This window comes from Crocodylus siamensis, chromosome 5 (genome assembly GCF_052110815.1).
Source record: "Crocodylus siamensis isolate JL-2025a chromosome 5, ASM5211081v1, whole genome shotgun sequence".
Classification (NCBI taxonomy): domain Eukaryota; kingdom Metazoa; phylum Chordata; order Crocodylia; family Crocodylidae; genus Crocodylus; species Crocodylus siamensis.
In genome coordinates this window covers 4,521,753-4,539,928 of record NC_143399.1, presented here as the reverse complement: position 1 = coordinate 4,539,928, position 18,176 = coordinate 4,521,753, and the positions used below count along the sequence as shown (strand labels likewise).

The 18,176-nt window shown below is 47.0% G+C and overlaps 1 protein-coding gene across 2 annotated transcripts; it reads right to left on the bottom strand.

Moving 5' to 3' along the window:
* Positions 1-353: 353 nt before the first annotated feature.
* On the bottom strand, positions 354-16,742 carry LOC149863410 (cytochrome P450 4B1-like). 2 transcript variants are annotated; one of them, XM_090048635.1, is made up of 12 exons: positions 16,289-16,742; positions 15,108-15,249; positions 14,072-14,116; positions 13,104-13,231; positions 10,714-10,838; positions 10,459-10,613; positions 9,830-9,936; positions 8,461-8,651; positions 7,120-7,253; positions 5,263-5,327; positions 4,393-4,475; positions 354-2,247 (listed from the first exon to the last, which is right to left on the bottom strand). In XM_090048635.1, exons 1-12 carry the CDS (start codon positions 16,472-16,474, stop codon positions 2,079-2,081), a joined length of 1,530 nt encoding a protein of 509 aa, XP_089904761.1. In that variant the 5' UTR covers positions 16,475-16,742; the 3' UTR covers positions 354-2,078. The 2 variants fall into 2 exon arrangements, with proteins under 2 accessions (XP_089904761.1, XP_089904762.1); XM_090048636.1 differs by lacking the exon at positions 16,289-16,742 and adding an exon at positions 15,687-15,766.
* Positions 16,743-18,176: the final 1,434 nt, after the last annotated feature.

The window sequence follows — 18,176 nt, the reverse complement described above, 5'->3', positions numbered from 1 at the left end:
CCAGAAATGTAAACAGATCTGAACTTTTTCTCCAAGTTCAGGCATGTCTGGACCCCCACTGGCTGGCTTGTAAGCATCTGCAAAACTGCTGCAGAGGACAGGAACATACTTTGCGGAAGATTTGCCGAAGGGAGAGTAACTAAGCATATTTCCATGGCTGCATATGAATCTGGGACACATCGCATGCTATAGGAGCACTTCCTTGCTTACGTTATTGTGAACAATATGCAAAAATAGTATCTGGCCTCCTGTGATACAGTTAAGCAACTTATGCACTGATCCAATTGCTTTTAAGTGAAACTACACTGAACCCCATGTTTGTCGTAAAGTAAGCAATAGACAGCCTGGCACTACCTTCTGCATTTAGACGAACTATGCATTTATTGGGAGTGGCACTTATTCTATTATAAATGAGTTAATGATATCCCAGTGTATGCCCTACATTTGAATGAAACCACACAAAACTCTAGATCCAGGCAGAATTTGGCTGTCTGGTGTCTACAAATGCACACAAGTTGTATCGCTTTAATGATGCTGGTCTTTGTCTTTGGTGATGCTGCATTTTTGGACCATGAATAGACTTCATATTTGGGTGTTCCTATGGCCTTCATTCATGAAGAAAGCATATGCATGGCTCTTGCCTGTGCTATATAGTATCAACATATACATGACTGATGGCTGGATCTAATTATTTTTAATGTTTAGATTCAGATCTGAGACCCCGAGACACTTCCCCCTCCCCCCACTTTTGCTTTAAGATGATGAAGAAAAATACCAGAGCTGCCCACAGTGGTAAAGATTTCACCTAACTGAAAAGGAGGCCTCTCCTTGAATGGGATGCTTCAGTGTTTATCCCTGATCAGGGGTGGGAGTGGGTTTTTGGGGTGGAATTCATACCTCGGTTAAACATTTTGTCTGGGAAATAAGATACCAGTGCAACTGAACCCATGTGCTACCATGCTTAAATACATGGTGGGTTAGATCAGTGGCTCAACCTCTATAGGCTCAAGGCCCCCCCTGTTAGACCCAGTTAACACCATCCCTTTGCTTTCAGTATTTTTGATTATTGAAAAACAATAGAGCATAGAACTCGGCCCACAATAGATCTGAATGGTTTTGGTGGTCTGGATTTGTATTTGAAACTTGTGGGCTTATCTTGTGGGTGGTGTAGGTGTTTGCACACCTAACAGTGTGCTTATATTACATGGCACCTCACAACACCTTTTCAAAGGATCTTTTAACACCCTGCCTGAGAACTGCTGGGTTAAATACAAATGCATCTTCACTACAGCAGTCCGTCACGGCAGCATGAGAGGTTTGTACTGGTGCAGAGACTGATGGCTAAAACCCCAGAGTGGACAAGGCTGCCTACTCGAGCTTTAACCCAGACGAACCCAAGCTAACAACAGAGGATGGTGGAAAACAGAAAGCAACATCTGGAGGAGGGATGGAGAGTCTGGCCATCCTAGTAGCGGCGACTTTTTAGAAGCAAAGGGAGCAGTATCCAGGTGGGACCGGGGGGGCTACAGATGAACCCTTCACAAGTCCCATGTAGCTTACAGGCTGCCAGTTGGGCAGCCCTGAGTTAACCCATTGGTTAGCAGGGGTTGGGCATCAAAGGCTCACTTAAGTGCTATGGAGAAAGAGTTAGTTCACAGGAATTCTTCCTTCTACAGTTTGTGTTGGAGAACAGGTGTGTGAGATGATCTGCTTGTGCAGTGTGGGGCTGCAGGAGCCCGAAATTGCTGCCCTTACTTGCATGCAAGTTGGGGTATAAGACTACATTTGCTTGCACTGATGAGCAAGGAGTTTCTTACTCAGGAAGCAGTGAGTCTGGCTTTTTTTTTTTTTTTTTTTTAAATTGCCATGGTCAGAATGTGTGTTCTCTTCCCCCGAGACCTGCTTCCCCCAATCTCTGGGGAGGCAACGGAGAAAACGGGCACTGAGTAGTCAAGGAGAAATTATAGCCAGGGCTGGTTGAACAGGGGTATGCATCTAAGCAAGCAGATTGCTTGCACTCCCTTGGTAACGAGTGGATGTTGCAGAAGCCCCTGTGATGCTCCCTGCTTTCCATGATATCAAGGAAGTTTCCTTAAGAGCAGGTGTATCCCATTCTGGGACTTGAGGACGAGCTGTGGCATCGGCTTGGGGGGCTTGGCCGGGTCAGGGGAGAGTTCAAAGCGCAGCAGGGTCAGGGCGAGAGCCACTTTCATCTCGTTCATGGCAAACTGCTGCCCGATGCAGTTCCTGGGGAGAGGAAGGAGAAAGCTGATTGTCACGGAGTGGGGCCTATGAGTGGCCGTGATCTTACTAGTACCCCCTACTGTGTCAATTCGGTGATCCAGCATCCTCAACTCACCCACCACGTCTTTGATGTTATGAAGTTCAATATGGGAGGCTGCCTCTTATCACCCTGGACACTGCTGATGCTATTCCTCTGCTCCAAGTGGGGTGCCCCAATGCACCCCTGCCTTATGGGCAATGCATGCCTTCTACCTCCCCTTCAGCACGCCCCAAGCCTCACAGCTGTCCCTGGACGTTATTAGGTCCCTCACCCTCTAGCGCCCTCTCTGGCACCCCTGGGCTTGTCACGCCCTGGTGCCCCTCTCTGGCACCCTTGGGCTTGCTATACACCTGGCACCCCTGGGCTTGTCACGCCCTGACGCCCCTCTCAGACGTTCCTAGACTTATTACGCGCCTGGCGCCCCTTCACCGGCGCCCCTGGGCTGCTCGTGCAACTTGCACCCCTCTGGGCCGGTCATGTACCTGATGCCCCTTTACCTGCACCTCTGGGCTGGTCCTGTGACCCACGCCCCTTTACCGGCACCCTTTGGGCTTGCCACATAACCTGTGCCCCTTTACCGATGCCTCTGGGCTAGTCACGCAGCCTGTGCCCCTCTATCAGGGTCCCTGGGCTTGCCTCGCCCAGGCAACTCCCAACCGGGGCCTGTCTTGCGCTCTCCACGCTCCTTGCCCCCTCTGGGGCCTTTCGCCCCCCTCAGGGGCCTATGCCGCGTTGCCTGCGCTCCTTGCCCACTCTCGGGGCTTCTCATGGTTGGGGCTCAGGCAGCCTTAGCCTTACCTGGCCCCCAGACCCACCTTCTCGGGCCTAGCTCATGCGCTTCCTGCGCTTGGGGCTCAGGTGGCCCGTAGCTATGCCTGGCCCCTGACCCTTCTTCTGGGTCATATACCCCACTGGGCAGAATACTGCCTCCTTACAGGGCTGGGGTCACAACACCCCACATCGCACCTCTCCCTGGTGTTCACCCATAGCGCCAGCTCCAGCACCAATCACTGTGCCGCTTACTGCACCCACACTGGGCACCAGGAACCCCCAAATTATTGGGGAGTTCCCATGAGGCCTCCTCGCACCCCTACAGCCTCACGCAGTCCTCCGGTCTAACAACTCAACCACAAGCCAAACGGCTGCCACATAAACAACAAGGAGCCTCTAGGCTCATAGCATAAACTTCAAGCCACCCTGGCTCCCAACCATACCTCCCTTAGGGCTTGCACTCTCCCGCATCATTGCAGCCAGTCAGCGTGTTCAGGCTGCAACCCTCAACTCAGCCTGCTCAGCTCTCCCACAAAGCTCCTGCTCCTGCAGCTCCCAGAAGGGAACTACTCACTAAGCTCTGGCCTGAGCTGTTTATAAAGGCCCGGCCCTGCCCCCTTCTGGCCACATGACCTGCCTGGTTGCCCCAGCAACCGGCACCTGAGCTGCCCTGATAATTGGCAGCTCTCCTTAATTTCTCTCCAGGCAGGGGACCCCTAGTGCCCCTGTGACACTGATGAGCCTGAGCTGAGCTCTTGCTTTTGGGGGAGCACCATCCTCCCCAAAGATCCCCTGGCGTTTGACATGCTTTGCCAACAGGTTGTGCTGCCTCAGGGGAGCAGTGTGTGCAGGGATTCATGCTTCTGCTGCATGCACAGTGCCTGTCATGAGAAGCCTCTTTACCAATGAGGGACTTTATACACGGCACGATTTGCTTGTCTTATAGGAAGCGCTTCTTTCATTACTGAAGGGCAGCCGCCTTTGGAGAGAAATATGGCAGCTGTTCCTATATAGTGCAGAAGATATAGTGCCTATCTTGCTGGGATCCTTTGACCCTAGTGGACTTCCTGCCCCTGGGGCCAGGGGCTGGACTCTGAGCTTCTGAGGTCCCTTCCAACCCTAATGTCAATGAAATCTATGAAGATGAGGTGCTTCTCTCTGAAGGAAACTTCAGGGAAACCAATGCAACTAGTCCAGCTGGCATTTAAGACAACAGCTCCCCTCTTGTGAAAAGCACCATGAGACTCCTGATGGCTAAGGGAGAGGTTCCCCCCACCTGCACAAAACGGAAATGAAGGGATCCCAACCCTTCAGGGTGTCCCTGAACTCTTCCTCACCTGGCTCCAGCTGCAAAGGGCAGGAAAGCATACGAATGCCGCTGGGAGGTGTTCTCTGGTGAAAACCTCATGGGATCAAACACCTGCAGGGAGAGAGGTTTTTTAAGGGTAGGCTGCAAAGGTTTGCAATTGTCAAATAGAGCATGGCTTGGCTTGGCTCCAGCAAGAAATGCACTAGGTTTCTAGATTTACGAAGGGTGCAAGCCACAGCATTTCCCCATGGAGCTTGTGCAGAAGATGCCTGTTCACAGACAGATACAGGGTCTAATTCTGGCAGGAGTTACACGGGTATCTGGTACAGGGGCCCCCAACATGGCAAGTCTTCTAGGACAGCACAATGGGAAGTGGCTGTGATCTTCTTTGAGTGATTGGTTAGCCATGCTCAAAAGGAGAGCTGGGATGTGCTAACTAGAAAGGTGAGCTAAATCTTGCAGAAGGAAAGTGCTGTTTCCCAGAGCTTCCTTTTGCAGCTTTCTCTTCCCTGTGCTGCCTCCCTTTCTCCAAAGTACCCTTTCGTTGGGTCTAGAAAGCTATTTGAACTGTCTCTCTCCCATTAATCCCACCCACATTGCCAATCAAACAGGAGGAGATGGCCAGTGCAACCCATTTTAAACATCCTCATCTTTCACTGTGAAAGATACAGAATCGTTAGGGCCAGCTCATCCTTTAAAGTTGCATTGCATCTTGTTCTGCACAGATACCATTTTGAGTCTGATGCAAACGCACCCCTATTTAAGTCCAAATGATTTTTGGTAAGAAGTATTTTGAAGGAAGAAGGTGTCAAAGCTGGTTCCCAGCTATCCTGAAACACAGTTTTTCTGTCTAAACAGTTGGATCAGCTTTCCCTTACTTTAGTAAAGGCCAAAGTACCTCAGGATCTTTCCACACATTCCGGTTCCTATGGAGGGCATAAATGCTCACTGTAATCACTGATCCTGCAAGAAAGAGGCTTGGGATGTCACAGAGCAAACTGGTATTATACAGGACTATGTAATAATGGCTTAGTAACCTCTATACCTGGCACTGGTGTATCGTTCTAGCTCGCTAGCTTTTACTTCCTGAAGAGGTGAGGGGAAGAAATCTCATTATGAAGCTGGTTAAGCATTGGAAGAGACTTTTGAGAGAGGCTGTAGAATCTCTATCCTTGGATGTTTTTAAGAGCAGGCTAGAAAAAAACTTGGCTGGGCTGGTTTAGTCAGGGATGGTCTTGCCTTGAGCAGGGACTTAGACTAGATGACCTCCCTTCCAGCCCTACTTGTTGTTTGGTTTTTTTTTTTTCAGTCCATGAAAGCCTACAAGCTTTGCATTGCTGCTTCATGTGGTAGCTCCGGAAGCAACAGAGGTGTTTTAATACTTTTTGCTTGCAGGATGGGGCAGATGAAGAGAAAATGCAAGTTTTTTAAACAAATAAATTTGAACTGGATTCAGTTCTGAGTTGTGCATCGCTGGTGAAATGGCCAAGGGGAGTGCTGATGGAAGACTTGCTAGAACTGGTGAAACTCCCCATTAGCTGTGTGTGTGTTCAGCTTCAAAGTCATTTGGGTATGTTAATACATCACTTAATTGGTGTGTGAGCATGAGGAACCACAGCAGCCGCAGGGTGGGGAGGGGGGGGAGTCAATGCTTGTGACCTTCCTGAAGATTGTTATAATTTTGGAGCCAGATTTTCCTTGATTTGCACAATTGTGCACTTGTGTATTCTGCCCTAGAACACAGGGGGAGGCAATTTGTGACATCATTGTCTTTATTTGTTGCATCTGATTATTGGGAGCTTTTATGTTCACACCTAGCAGCCAATCATTGTGTGGGGGTTGGTCCCTACCAAATTGATCCAAACTGTGTTGAAGTTCACAAGAAGAAGCCTGTTGCCTCTTCATGGGCTTTGAATCAAGGCCTTTGTTCGAAGTGCATGCTTGACAATGCAATACAGTGTAATCCATGATTACACAGGTGATTTTTGCAGAGGTCTGAGTCTCTCTTTCCATAGAGGAATGGTTAAGAGGTTGGATAAAAGCACCTGAGCATTGGGAAGGACTGCACTTGGAGCCTGGGGGAGCAAACGCAAAGAAAGCCAAGAAACTCATCTGCCCCAGGTAAAACTTTTACTAGTGGAGTTGGTGGAAGAAAGGAAGTTGGCTTCTCTCCCTCACTGTTGAGTGGGCAGGAGACAACCAGGGAGAGTTAATCAGACACTAGCCAAAGGGAAACAAAGAGCTGTGGTCCACTCTAGGGATGTCCAACTTCTGAGTGGCCTGAGGCCCCGGGCCTGGCGAACACACGTTGCGGGGCTGTGCACATCCACAGCACCATGTTGGCCCTCTCCCTCCGCCACACTGTATGGGCCACATTCCCTCACCCTCCCAGCACCACGTTGACTTACATGGCTGTACCAGTGGAGGCACACCCGGATGAGCCACACATGAAGCCCATAGGCCACCAGTTAGGTAGCACTGAATCCAAGAAACCCTGTGGCAACTATCGGTGGTGGATCAAGGGTGCTCTCCCTCACCCCATCCAAGAGTCACATTGTAAATGATAATGGACACATAATGAAACCCTTGAGCACCACAAGCTGCTTGATGAGCTCTTCCCCTTCAATTGCATAAGAGCCCTATGCCATCTCTTTGGAACAAGATGTGTTCAAGGGCAAAGGATCATTTCCATGGGGGTGTTCAGGATGGTGGTGCAAGATAGTTATGCCCCCGAGTGCAAAATGAGCAGACAAACCTTCTGGTAAGCTCCGGCCATCGTTAAATGTGATGGGTTTGCTGAGCTGTCGGGACACCCCAGAGACTGGCGGGTACAAGCGCAGGATCTCCTTGATGCACATAGTGGTGTAAGTCATCTTACCAAGGTCCTCCCTGAAAGCAACCACAGGTAGAAACTGCAAATGGGGCAGCACCTTCCATGACAAAAATACCAGCCAGAAGCATCTGGCCTCAGCCAGTCATACTACATTTTTATCATTTAAAGATGAAGAAAGTGATCTTGGAACCAAAGCTTAATGCTGAATTATTAATTATGGGGTTTGTAACCACTTCTGGTACAGACATCCTGCCAGAACTGGACATTGCTTAGAGTTATAGTGCTATTTAGGCTCAACCTTATCTCTAGACACATACCCTACTCCCAATCTATATTATGTTCCTGTGACAGAGTCCCAAACGCAAGTTTTGCTAGGAATTCATCCTCACATGAGTTACTTTTCTGCTTTATTCTCATGACTGGCGGTCAAGACAGGAAGCAGGATATCCAAGAGCAGGAATTCAGGTGGTGGTAGACTTCCTGTGTTCTCAGGTTTTATCTCTGGGGAATTCTGAATATGCTGCATAGGACAGACAGGCTAAGAGGAAGTTTGCCTTCAGCATAAAGGTTTTTAATGTTGATAGACTTAGCCTAGTGGTCAGGTCTAGGAGAGGCCTTTTATGTGGCAGTGTAGACAAACTCTTCATCTCTCGTTGCATTTACTCTCCTAACTGCAAGCTCTCTGGCACTTAAGCCATGCTTGTTTTGTGTTTCTACAACACAACACAATGACCCCTGGTCTATGACTAGGGTTTTTAGGCTCTACCACAATGTGAATAAAAAATAACCAAATGCTTCACCAGGATGCGTTTTAAAGTGCTTGAATGAACGTTTAAAAATGCCAGCTCTGGCTATTCGGGATTACATTTTTCAAGAGACTGTTTTGGATTCTTTTCTTTCCCCCATTTATATATCAAATAGGCCAAATGCCTGCCAAATAACAGGCCAAATAATCAAATAGGCCAAATAATCGATAGGCCAAATGCTGCCCTGTATCCTGATGATACCTTCAGTGACTTCAAGAGGTTTAAGCTTTCTATCCCAAAGAAGCAGCTGCATTTTAATGAGAGAGAGAAAAATGTAATGTCTCTGAGATGAAGAGCCTTTAACCCAAAATTTGTTTGGATCCGACTCTCAATCTCCTTGTCAGTCATGGGTGTTGTATTCCCTAAATGAAGAAGCTATGAAATAGTCATGATTTTTCCTTCTTAGACAAAATTTACCTTATGTTGCTCATTAGTAGAACAATGAGCTGGATCTTACCACTGAACTGTGTCCCGGCCTCCCAGGATCTCCTGGATCTCTTCCCTGCATCTCTGCTGGTGCTCTGGGTACAGAGCCATGCAGTATAACATCCAGGAGATCCCACTGGCCGTGGTGTCATGACCCTCAAACATGAACGTGTCCACCTCGGCACGTAGGTCCTCATCAGATAATCCAACTCCATTTTCATCCTGAGAAAGAAGGGAGATGAGTCATACCAAAACACTGAAAATTTGCATGGTCTTTTCTGGAGTGAAAAATTCATTAGTGAAGTTGACAGGCCTGATTTCCTATTTCATCCATGTTCAAGCAGCAATGACAGTAAAGGAGTAAAACCTGATCTACCTTAGGTCAGGTCAGGTCCATCAGGAATTAAGTCAGGCAACCCCCCTCAAGTATCGGTGTTGAGCTTTGATCCTACTTGGATCCAACTTGGATCCATTAAGATGTCAGGTGCAAAGCTTGCAAAGAACACTAACTTTAACTTTAACATGCCAACTTCTTCTCACTACAAGAGTTCTTGCCATGCTTTTTTTTCTACGCCAAGAATAGCTGTATACTTTGAGCAAGGATTACTTCCATGTTAGATGACAAGGTAAAAGAAGAAACAAAATGAGGCATCTCCCAATGGAAGGGTGCAATCACCAAGAAATAAAAGGAGCTAAATTGATTTAATAGATTTCATAGACATTGGGGTTGGAAGGGACCTTGGAAGATTGAGTCCAGCCCCCTGCCTCAGGGGCAGGAAGTTAGCTAGGGTCAAAGGATCCCAGCAAGATAAGTGCCCAAATCTTTCTTAAAAGAGTCCAGAGTAGGTGTTTGCACACCTCTGGGCGGGGAGTCTATTTCAGGCCTTGGGGGCTCAGATAGTAAAGAAGTTTTTTTCCTTAAGGTCCAACAGTCACAAACTCCTGCAAGACCATTTTAGACTGGACATGTCATCCCCTGGGGTGCTCTGGTGAACAGGTGTTCCCCCAGATCCTGATGTACACCCCTTATATTGGATACACCAGTCAACGTAATCTCTCCCCATTTTTCCATGGGATATGCCAAAAAGTCTCATTCTTCCTTTGGTGCTTCGATGCCTCTGCCTCTGTTCCCTTAATGTGTTTCATGACAATAGACTCGTGGGGATGAAGAAATTCATTTTTCCCCAAAGCAATTTATCTGCTGAATGCTGCAAGTCGCATGCACCCCTCCGGCTTCGCTTCCTTTCCCTTCCAACCCACCTATTGGCCAACAATGTGAGGAAGAAAGTAGTAAGGGATAAGGAAGTTATTGTCAAGAATAGGCAGATGGTTGATGCTGACATGGAGTAAGACACAAGAATATTTCTTGGCTGCTTATGTACATATTTTTGAATCCTCACCTTGGCACAGAGAAGAATGTCGAGAAAATCCATGTGTCTCCTCTTCCTGATCTTTTCAAGCTCTCTCTCATCTTGGAGCATCTTCTTTCTCTCTCTTATTACATTGTCTGCATAAGAGAGAGTACAAAAAGATGCCAGGGTCAGCTCTGTCCTTGATGTGACTCTGCTGAACTGGAATGGTGTTCCACCAGGGTTGCATTTGGCCTAGATCTGAATCCTAGTATTTTATCTGACCTAGAAAACTATTTTTCATTGAAGGAGGAGGAGGAGAAGCTTCCATTCATAGACTGCAACAGACAAGATCACTGTGGGACAGCAGTTAATCTCAGGGGCACAGCACGATCTTTAAGCACCCAGAGAGGGTGGAAATTATGCTGAGCAATGGAGAGCAAGGGTCTGGGGAGAGGAGTCTTGCCTGCCCTGGCTCTCCTCAATTAAATGGCAGCCGCTAGTGTTTCTATTGTCTGTGGCAAAGACTCCTGGGAGGAGGGGATCATACTAGGACCCCCTTGAATTGACCCCAGCCCCAGGCTCCAACTTAATTATCTTTCCCTTCCACCAGGATGAATTGCACCAGGTGAGACATCCTGCATTCAAGAGAAGATGGAAAGGAGGACAACAGTAAATACCTGTATGGAGATGTGCTAGCTTACAAGCCTTGTGGAAGCGGCGTCCCTGGGGATTGATTTGGTAAAGGAAGTCACTTCTAGGCAGGAAAAACCTCATTCTATGGAACACCAGGTAGGTCAGGTCATACACAGCTTTGATGTAATAGTCCAAGTCACTGCAGAACAAGTCAGAATTGGATAATATATCAGCGAGGATAATATGGTAATGGGAAATGGGAACATTTTCATCAGGTTTTGAAAGGACCCCATACTAACGTGTTGATCTGGCAGTTGCTATGACAACTGAAGGCGCATTTCATGATGCTGTCCAGAGCCATCAAACTGACGTGTTCAAAAAGCTCCACTGACTTATTCTGTGTGATCAGCTTTTCCCATTTATCCTAGAGGAAGAGAGGCAGAGATGAGGAGTCCTTCTGGAAAGACAATTCCAGAAAAGTCTTTCCTGAGTAAAGACAACCCATTCAATGGGCTTTTCCTGCCTCTCTGATCTGCACCCTCCCAAGTTCACATCAATAATTTATATGCTGGCATGCAAGGAAAGCATCTGATCTAAAAAGTAAAATGCTGACAGGGATCAGTATTTCCTTGTCAAATCGGGTTATAAAACTATTCATTTACAACTGGAGATGGTGCTTGGTCTTAGGTCAGATCCATGCTTGAAGGCAGACTTCATAGTTTTGGGCCTGAACCAAAACCCAAAAGTAAATTTCCCTAAAATAAGGGAAAGTTGGAACCATATCTGGAGACTGACTCGGGCCCACCCCTCTATTTTTGAGGTTTTTTCCTGATAAAATGTGGTAATTTCTAAAAGGAAATTAATCCAACCCATTAACTTAAGGAAACATGTCCAAATTGGGTGACTAAGAAGGAAAGAGGGGAAACCCATATGCACTAATTCTTGCTTAATGCCATTCAGATTTTCTATAGCCTTTACTGCTATAGGTGTACCTAAAACCCAGAAGACACTGCTGGAAATTTTAATATGCGTTCTACCTGTTTGAGTCATCCTAGCGAATTTCATAATTAACCATAATCAGCCATACACCTGTCAATGTAAAGGGATATCAGATCCTTATAGCATGTCACATTTTCTTGCGTTCCAGTTGTGCTGAAGAACATGTTTACTCTTTCCTCAGTCCTTTGGTAATGAATAAATTACTTGATTTCTTTTTCTCTTGCCAATGTTAGAAACCAATTATTGCAAGTTAAGGTTTTTACTAATTAAATGGCAAGAGAGGACTGTTTGGTTAGAACATACCCACTCTATTCAGTGAAGGATAAATTGCCCACAGACTTTATCTTCATCATGATCAGACATGTGAAGTATGAATTTGATGGCTTTTGGTTTAAGAAAATATTTGAGATAGAAGTACTGTCACCAAAAATTGATCTAGAAAAAGTTAGTACAATACATATGTTCTTTAAGCGTTTAACTTGTTTTCTCTTCATCTTCCCTTCTCTACTCTTGTTTCTCAGTCTCCCTGCTTGTGTTTGGCTTTGACTCCCTCTATCTTCAATATAGTTTGCTTTCTTACCTTGGGGGCAATATATTCCACAGATTTCTTTTTCCATGTTTCATGTGACGGGTGTCACTTCTGGGGCCAGGACTTAGGTTGGCCCACCTGTTTAGGTAGGGCAGACTGCTCCAGTCTCGCCTGCCGTGACTTTGATGGTATAATAACTGGTGGGTGATATAATGTGGTGGGCTGCCCATTCTATTGCCTGATGCTAGGGGGTGCTATCCACGGCTCTGAACCTCCCTTAAACCATAGCCAATGCTTCACAGATTGCATCCATAGTTATAAGTGCTCTGGCCAGAAGCCAAGTCAAACTGCCTTATGCTGGGCCTCTCACATTCATTCTGCCCCCCCTCTCACAGGGCCTCATTCATACCAACCTTCCCTGTTCCTCCTGAGTGGCCTTCAAGCCATTTGCTTCCATAACACTCTGGGTGATTCCCACCTTGCAACCCTTTGGGCGCTTGTTGTAGCGTATCTGTAGGTGATGGTCCTTACCTAACACTAAGCTGACTTTAGCCACAGGCCCCTCCCTTGGGGATCTTCCTGCCCCCTTCTGGGGCTTGGGGTCTTACAACCCCAGGGACTCACGTGCCTTTCCCTCCCACTGAGGCCCCCTCCTTCCCCAAAGCCTCATCCTTACCTCCAGGGTGTTCCTGGAGCCAGAGCTCAGCAGGGAGATGTTTCTTCTCTGCTGGTGGATTTCAAACTTCTCCCTCTGCCCCAGGGAGCTGATCACTAAATGGCTGCCCTAGTCAGGCACCTGCCATCTTCCTGGTCTAGCCCTTAGTGACGGAGCACTAAAGCTGCTCTGTTACAGTTCACCACTACTGGGATGAAAAATATTATATTCTGATTTTATTCCTATCTATTTTACCAGATGAAAGACAATACATTGGGTCTACCCTTGGCTGAAATAAATTGTTGTAGCTCAGCCAACTTCAAAGGAGCTTTGGTGATTTTTACACCATATGGGGATCTTGGCCTTTTACTAACATGGCTGTAGTAAATTTCTGGGAAAGAAGGTCCATGTAAAGTCTCACTCCAGTTCCTTCCCTTCTGTTCCAGATCCAGTCACTGTCCTACCTCTATAGCTGAAATGCATACAACAATTGTGACCATTCCTACCAGCATCACTTTGGCAGAATCTGAAATCAATGACACGTAAGGTTTCAATATCTCATAATGAAATGCTGGAGTCAGCAGCCTCCGATGCCTGAACCACTTTGGCCCATGTAAAACCAATAATCCTTTTCCTGGAGGAAAAGAAATAATAAAGAGATGGTCATATACTTCACCCAAAATATGAGTTAATCTTATTAATTTTCATAGCATCTGTATCATTATGTCCTTTGTCTCTAGTGACTGGCCAAAATTCAGGGTTTTGTAGGAAGAGAAATTGGTAATGGAATTGGGTCTCTTTTAATGCTAATGTATTTAAAAGAATGTAGAAACCCTTAAATATTTAATTTAATTTTTTCCCCGTCTCGCCTGTTTTTGGTTTTCAGATGTCCAGACTTTGTATAAATATGTCAATAGTGCACTTTCATGGAGCACTTTGTCAATCTAGGCTCTGAGTTAAGCTGATCTTTTTTTTTTCAACATGCATCACTTAAGGCAATAATCTTGAAACCCAAATAGTGCTGCCAGTCAGCTCCATTAAACTCCAGGTAGGGTATAATGGTGTCACCAAGTGGGGAGCTGGAAAACAGTGAGGCTGATTTATATAAGAGTGGTAAACATTTACCTTGCCCAACGTTTATCCTGAATTGGTTGTGAAATCTCATCTATAATCTGCTGTTGGAGTAGGATTTTGGATTAAGGAGGACTGGCCTGTATTAATTCCTATGTTTAATATGTAGTCTTCCAGAGCTTTCCATTGGGAAACGCTATCTTCACTGGCTTTTTAAATAAATAGGAATCAAATACATGAAACTACAGGACAAGAACATAAAACATGCCGTGAGCCAATGACGCAAACAAAACAAATTAGGTTGAAAGCTGATGCTTGGGGTTTATGGTTAAAGTCATAGAGTGGTCCTGGTCCATCATATATTTGCTGGCTTCATGGTGGGGTAAAGCATGAGTCTACGTACCAATCCAGGGAACAATGAACTTGTAGGCTAGATCAGACTTTGGATCTGCAATTTTCAACACAAGAAGCAAAGCACAGTGTTAAAGGTGAAAATATATGAACACAGTGAAACAACACAGTAGAGATGTCATTGCCAGATGAAGACCTTGAGCCAGATCTCTAAAGGCATTAATGTACCAGGTCCCAGCTATTTTTTTTAACAGAAAACCAGCAGGGTAGTTCTGTTTTTCTGGGATCGTGTACTTACTCAAGTTTTGGGTAGCCAGGGTTCAGAGCATATTTGGAGCGTATGGCAAAAATCTCCCCTTTCCTATGCTTTCCCACCCTAAGAGTGCATCTATACATGCAAATACTGTGACTTGGTATACTCCAGTGCAACTTTCACCGAAGTAAACTAATCCAGGCATCACCATCTACATGTGTGTTTACTTGAACTAATTTACTCTGCCATCAGCTAGTACCTGTGCCTGATGGAATTATCTGACGGCAAAGTTAGTCTACTTCAGCCTAATGGTAGGGCACGTGTCGATGGTGATGCTTTACTGTGGAGCAAATTAGCCTACTCTACAGTAAAGCACATGTGTAGATGCTCCCTAAAAGGAGGAATTTGTAAATATACCAGAAGACACATTCATTGAGGTCAAAGACTATCACTGACAAGGTCTTTGTATAATATTTAACATAATGGGGACTTGTTCATTATAGCTGTAGAATGGGCTTCATTATTCTCACTGTAGCTTCCAAAACTAGGAAAAGGAGAAGGAGAGAAGGTTTGAAATGCTCACTAGGGCTTATCTCAATAACTTCCCTGGGAAACATTTATATACTATGTAGGGGTGAAACCCCAAAAGAGATTTGGAGAGCTCAGGGTTTGGGAAGGGGCATAATGGAGGGAACAACAGAAATTAATTGAAGATCCAAGCAGGGAGAAGAGTCCTGATTACTCTCAGTGGAAGTATCATTAGACACTTGTACTGAGGAAGAATCTGCTGATAGATATTTTTTTTTTTGCCTGAAACAAGATGCAATGTTCTTACCTCCTCGGCCAAACACAATTTTGGCATAATCGGGATCGCTGATTATCAAGGTAGGTATGAACCCCATAAACCATCTGGTGAAGGCATGGGAGTATTTTTCAGACCAAACCAACAACTTGCTTAATTCTTCACCTTGAGGGATCTGAAATCAAGGTTGAAAGAGAAAGGAAGAGCTTGGAGCACAAGGGACATATATAAGAGAGATGGGGGTGAAATTCACCACAACATGGAAAATCCCCACAAGTCCTTCTAGCCCCCTTCACAGAAGATGGAGAGAAAGTGGAATGGACTTGCATGGAAGGAATCTGCACACCCAGTGAGTGATGAGACACTATGCTGGCTCCAAATTGGCTGGAAGCTGTGTCATACCAGCAGTTCAAAGAGGGCATAAAGCTGCAAGTATTCTCCCTGCACGATTTCCTCCTGGTAGCAAACAAAACACATTTCCAGCCTTTATCCAGGCTCTCCTGGCTCCTGGTCAGAATGAATATATATCCAGGGCAGTGCTGTGTTCTAGTTGTCCTGAAACGGGACAGCTAGAATGGATTGCCCATTTCTAGTAATCTTGGAATAGGTTACCCAGAGAGGTGGTAGACTGTCCATCCTTGAAGGTTTTGAAGACTTGGCTAGCAAAGCCTTGGCTGGGATGATGTAGTTGGGGCTGGTCCTGCTTGGGGCAGGGGCTTGAACTAGATGTGACCTCCTGAGGTCTCTTCCAACCTTCACTTCCTATGAGTCCATGTAAGCCCCAGGCTACTCTGACTTGGGTCTTGTTCCAAGTCTCCTTTCACCCTCACCCATCCCAACCCAGCTGAGTGCAAGGAGTGGACGTGAAAGTCATGCACTTTTAACAAAGGGAAAAAGGCTTTCCACATGACTTGTTCCACCACCAAGGCCCTGACCGTGGAAAGCATTTAAGCTTGTGTTTAGCTTTTAGCAGCCCTCCTTAAACTGGTAGGACTCTCAACATTTTTTAAAGGAGCCAAAAACAAGGACAACCTCTTCTTTTTCTGCGCTAAACAATATGCCTAAATCTGATGGTAACTGCACAACTGCAAGTTCAGATGAAAGGAAAGTCCTTTCCAGCAGATTCCCTGTGCCTTGTTCCTTCCCCTCTCACAACCGGCTCATCAGAGCTGACCCTCGGGATGTATACAGCTTGATCCCCAGCTTCTCCTTACCTCGTGGTTGTGGCCATATAGCCAGTGTCTGGGAGGGCCTGGGAAGCTCTCAAAAGCTTTGATGAGCTCTTTTTTCTTCCAACACAGCTGAAGCACTTTTAGCAGCACCAAGATGAGGCAAAGCCCTGCACATAGGGATAGGGTAGAAAGGGAAGGTCTCACTATGTCCTCCAGCATGTATGCCATGGTCCTGCTGTTTCAGGGTCAGCAAAAGGTGTCCTCTTGCTGCCTTTCACGCTGCTGTTGTCTGTCCCTAAAGAGAAGGCCTAGTCAATGGTAAGATGTTGGCCCTTCCCTTTCATCCAGGGGGAATGGACTGTTGTATGCAGGGCAATCCAGAGGGGATTTACATAGCAGGAAGCACACTCAGCCCAGCAATAGAAAAGCTTGACTCTTCTTGCTGAAATACCCAGCTTCCTTATAACCACGTCTCTTCTCCAGCTTTATTCAGAATAGCACAATAAGAAATCTTCTATGTATAGAGGATTAGGAAGGCTTTTATAAACACTGGTTATTTAGTAACCTTATGTTGTTGAGGCTTTTTCTGTGGCTGGGGTGGGTAGTGTTAGAGATAAAGAACTGAACGTGGGAGACCTTTGCTCCCGTCCTATCCACGCTCCATCCCATCGTATGCACCATTTCGGACTCGAGGCTTATTGATCTACCATGTGAAACGTGTAGGCTATAGAAGGCCTTAAGCTGCTTATTGAAAGGAGGTATTTGTATCTGCTTGACTACAGTTTTGCTAGAAGAGGGGAGAAAATATCACAAGGTACGAAATCATTTTTAGTGACCTTGAGTAAAATGTGTGGAACAAAAACAGAGGTAAAGGCTGCAAGGTTACCATGAGTACTTCTGGTGGTTTGGTGATAGACATAGCTAATCAGTTAGGCTCTGGAGCAGCAAGAGATGTGCGGGTGAAAGCCCGCCTTGCTCCCGCTCCCCCAAAGCCCCCCAGAGACTCCCCAGAAGCTGTGGAGCCCCCCACTGACCCCCGCAAGTGGGGCCCATGGTGGGAGGGGGTTAACCCCTCACTGAGTGGGAGGAGGCTGCTGAGTGGAACCGGGCTGGGTCAAGTCTCATTCAGCCCCCTACTTCACCCAGCCCCCTAGGGAGCCACGTGACCAGGCTGCGCAAACAGGCACGCTCGCCTGCTGGCGCATGACTTAGCGTGGAATTCGTGCAGGAGGATGCGCGGGAAGGCCTGAGACCCTGCCTGCGAACCCCTTGGGGTAGACAGTCCCAGCCGTAGCCGGCCTACCAGGGGCATGACATGGATGAGCATGCGTCACACCCCAAGGGTCCCCTCGGGCTCTGTGCCCCCCTTCCCCCCGGCTCTGGCACCTCAGAGATGGCCATTCAAACTGAGCCCATGGTTCTGGGCTCCATACAGACGGCGGCCCTGGCTCCCAGCTGCAGGGGCTGCCTGTCCCTTTTTCAGGCTCTGGCGGCTGGGAGGATGGCCACTTCCCTGTGTGGGGTCTGCTCCCTTTTGGGGTCTCTGGCATGCCAGCTGGAGGAGTTCTAGGCCACAGTTCAGAGACTACGTGCCAGGCCCTTCTCCCCCGGGAGCCGGAGGGTAGACCTCCCACTCTGTCCAGCCAGGGGCATGGATCAAAGTGGCCGAGGGCCCTAAGGCCCGCTGCACCAAGGCCCCTGCCCCACCAGAGCTTAGCAACAGGTACACACCTCTTGCTGCTTCAGCAGAGCCTGATGAGTTGCCAGCTCCCACAGGCAATGCAGGCTCAACTTCACCTACCGCCCCTGCTCTCTCCAAGACAAAACGTAAGGTGTTTGTTGTGGGAGACTCCATCCTGGGGGGGACTGAGGGGACAATCTGCCACTCCGACCCCTTAGCCCAGGAAGTCTGCTGCTTCCCGGGGGCCCA

Coding starts and splice junctions, on each gene's coding strand:
- LOC149863410 (XM_090048635.1), bottom strand. CDS start 16,474: ATGGCATACATGCTGGAGGACATAGTGAGACCTTCCCTTTCTACCCTA. Junction 14,117..15,107: donor AATTGTGTTTGGCCGAGGAG/GTAAGAACATTG, acceptor TGAAAATTGCAG/ATCCAAAGTCTGATCTAGCC. Junction 9,937..10,458: donor GCTAGCACATCTCCATACAG/GTATTTACTGTT, acceptor TCTCTTATGCAG/ACAATGTAATAAGAGAGAGA.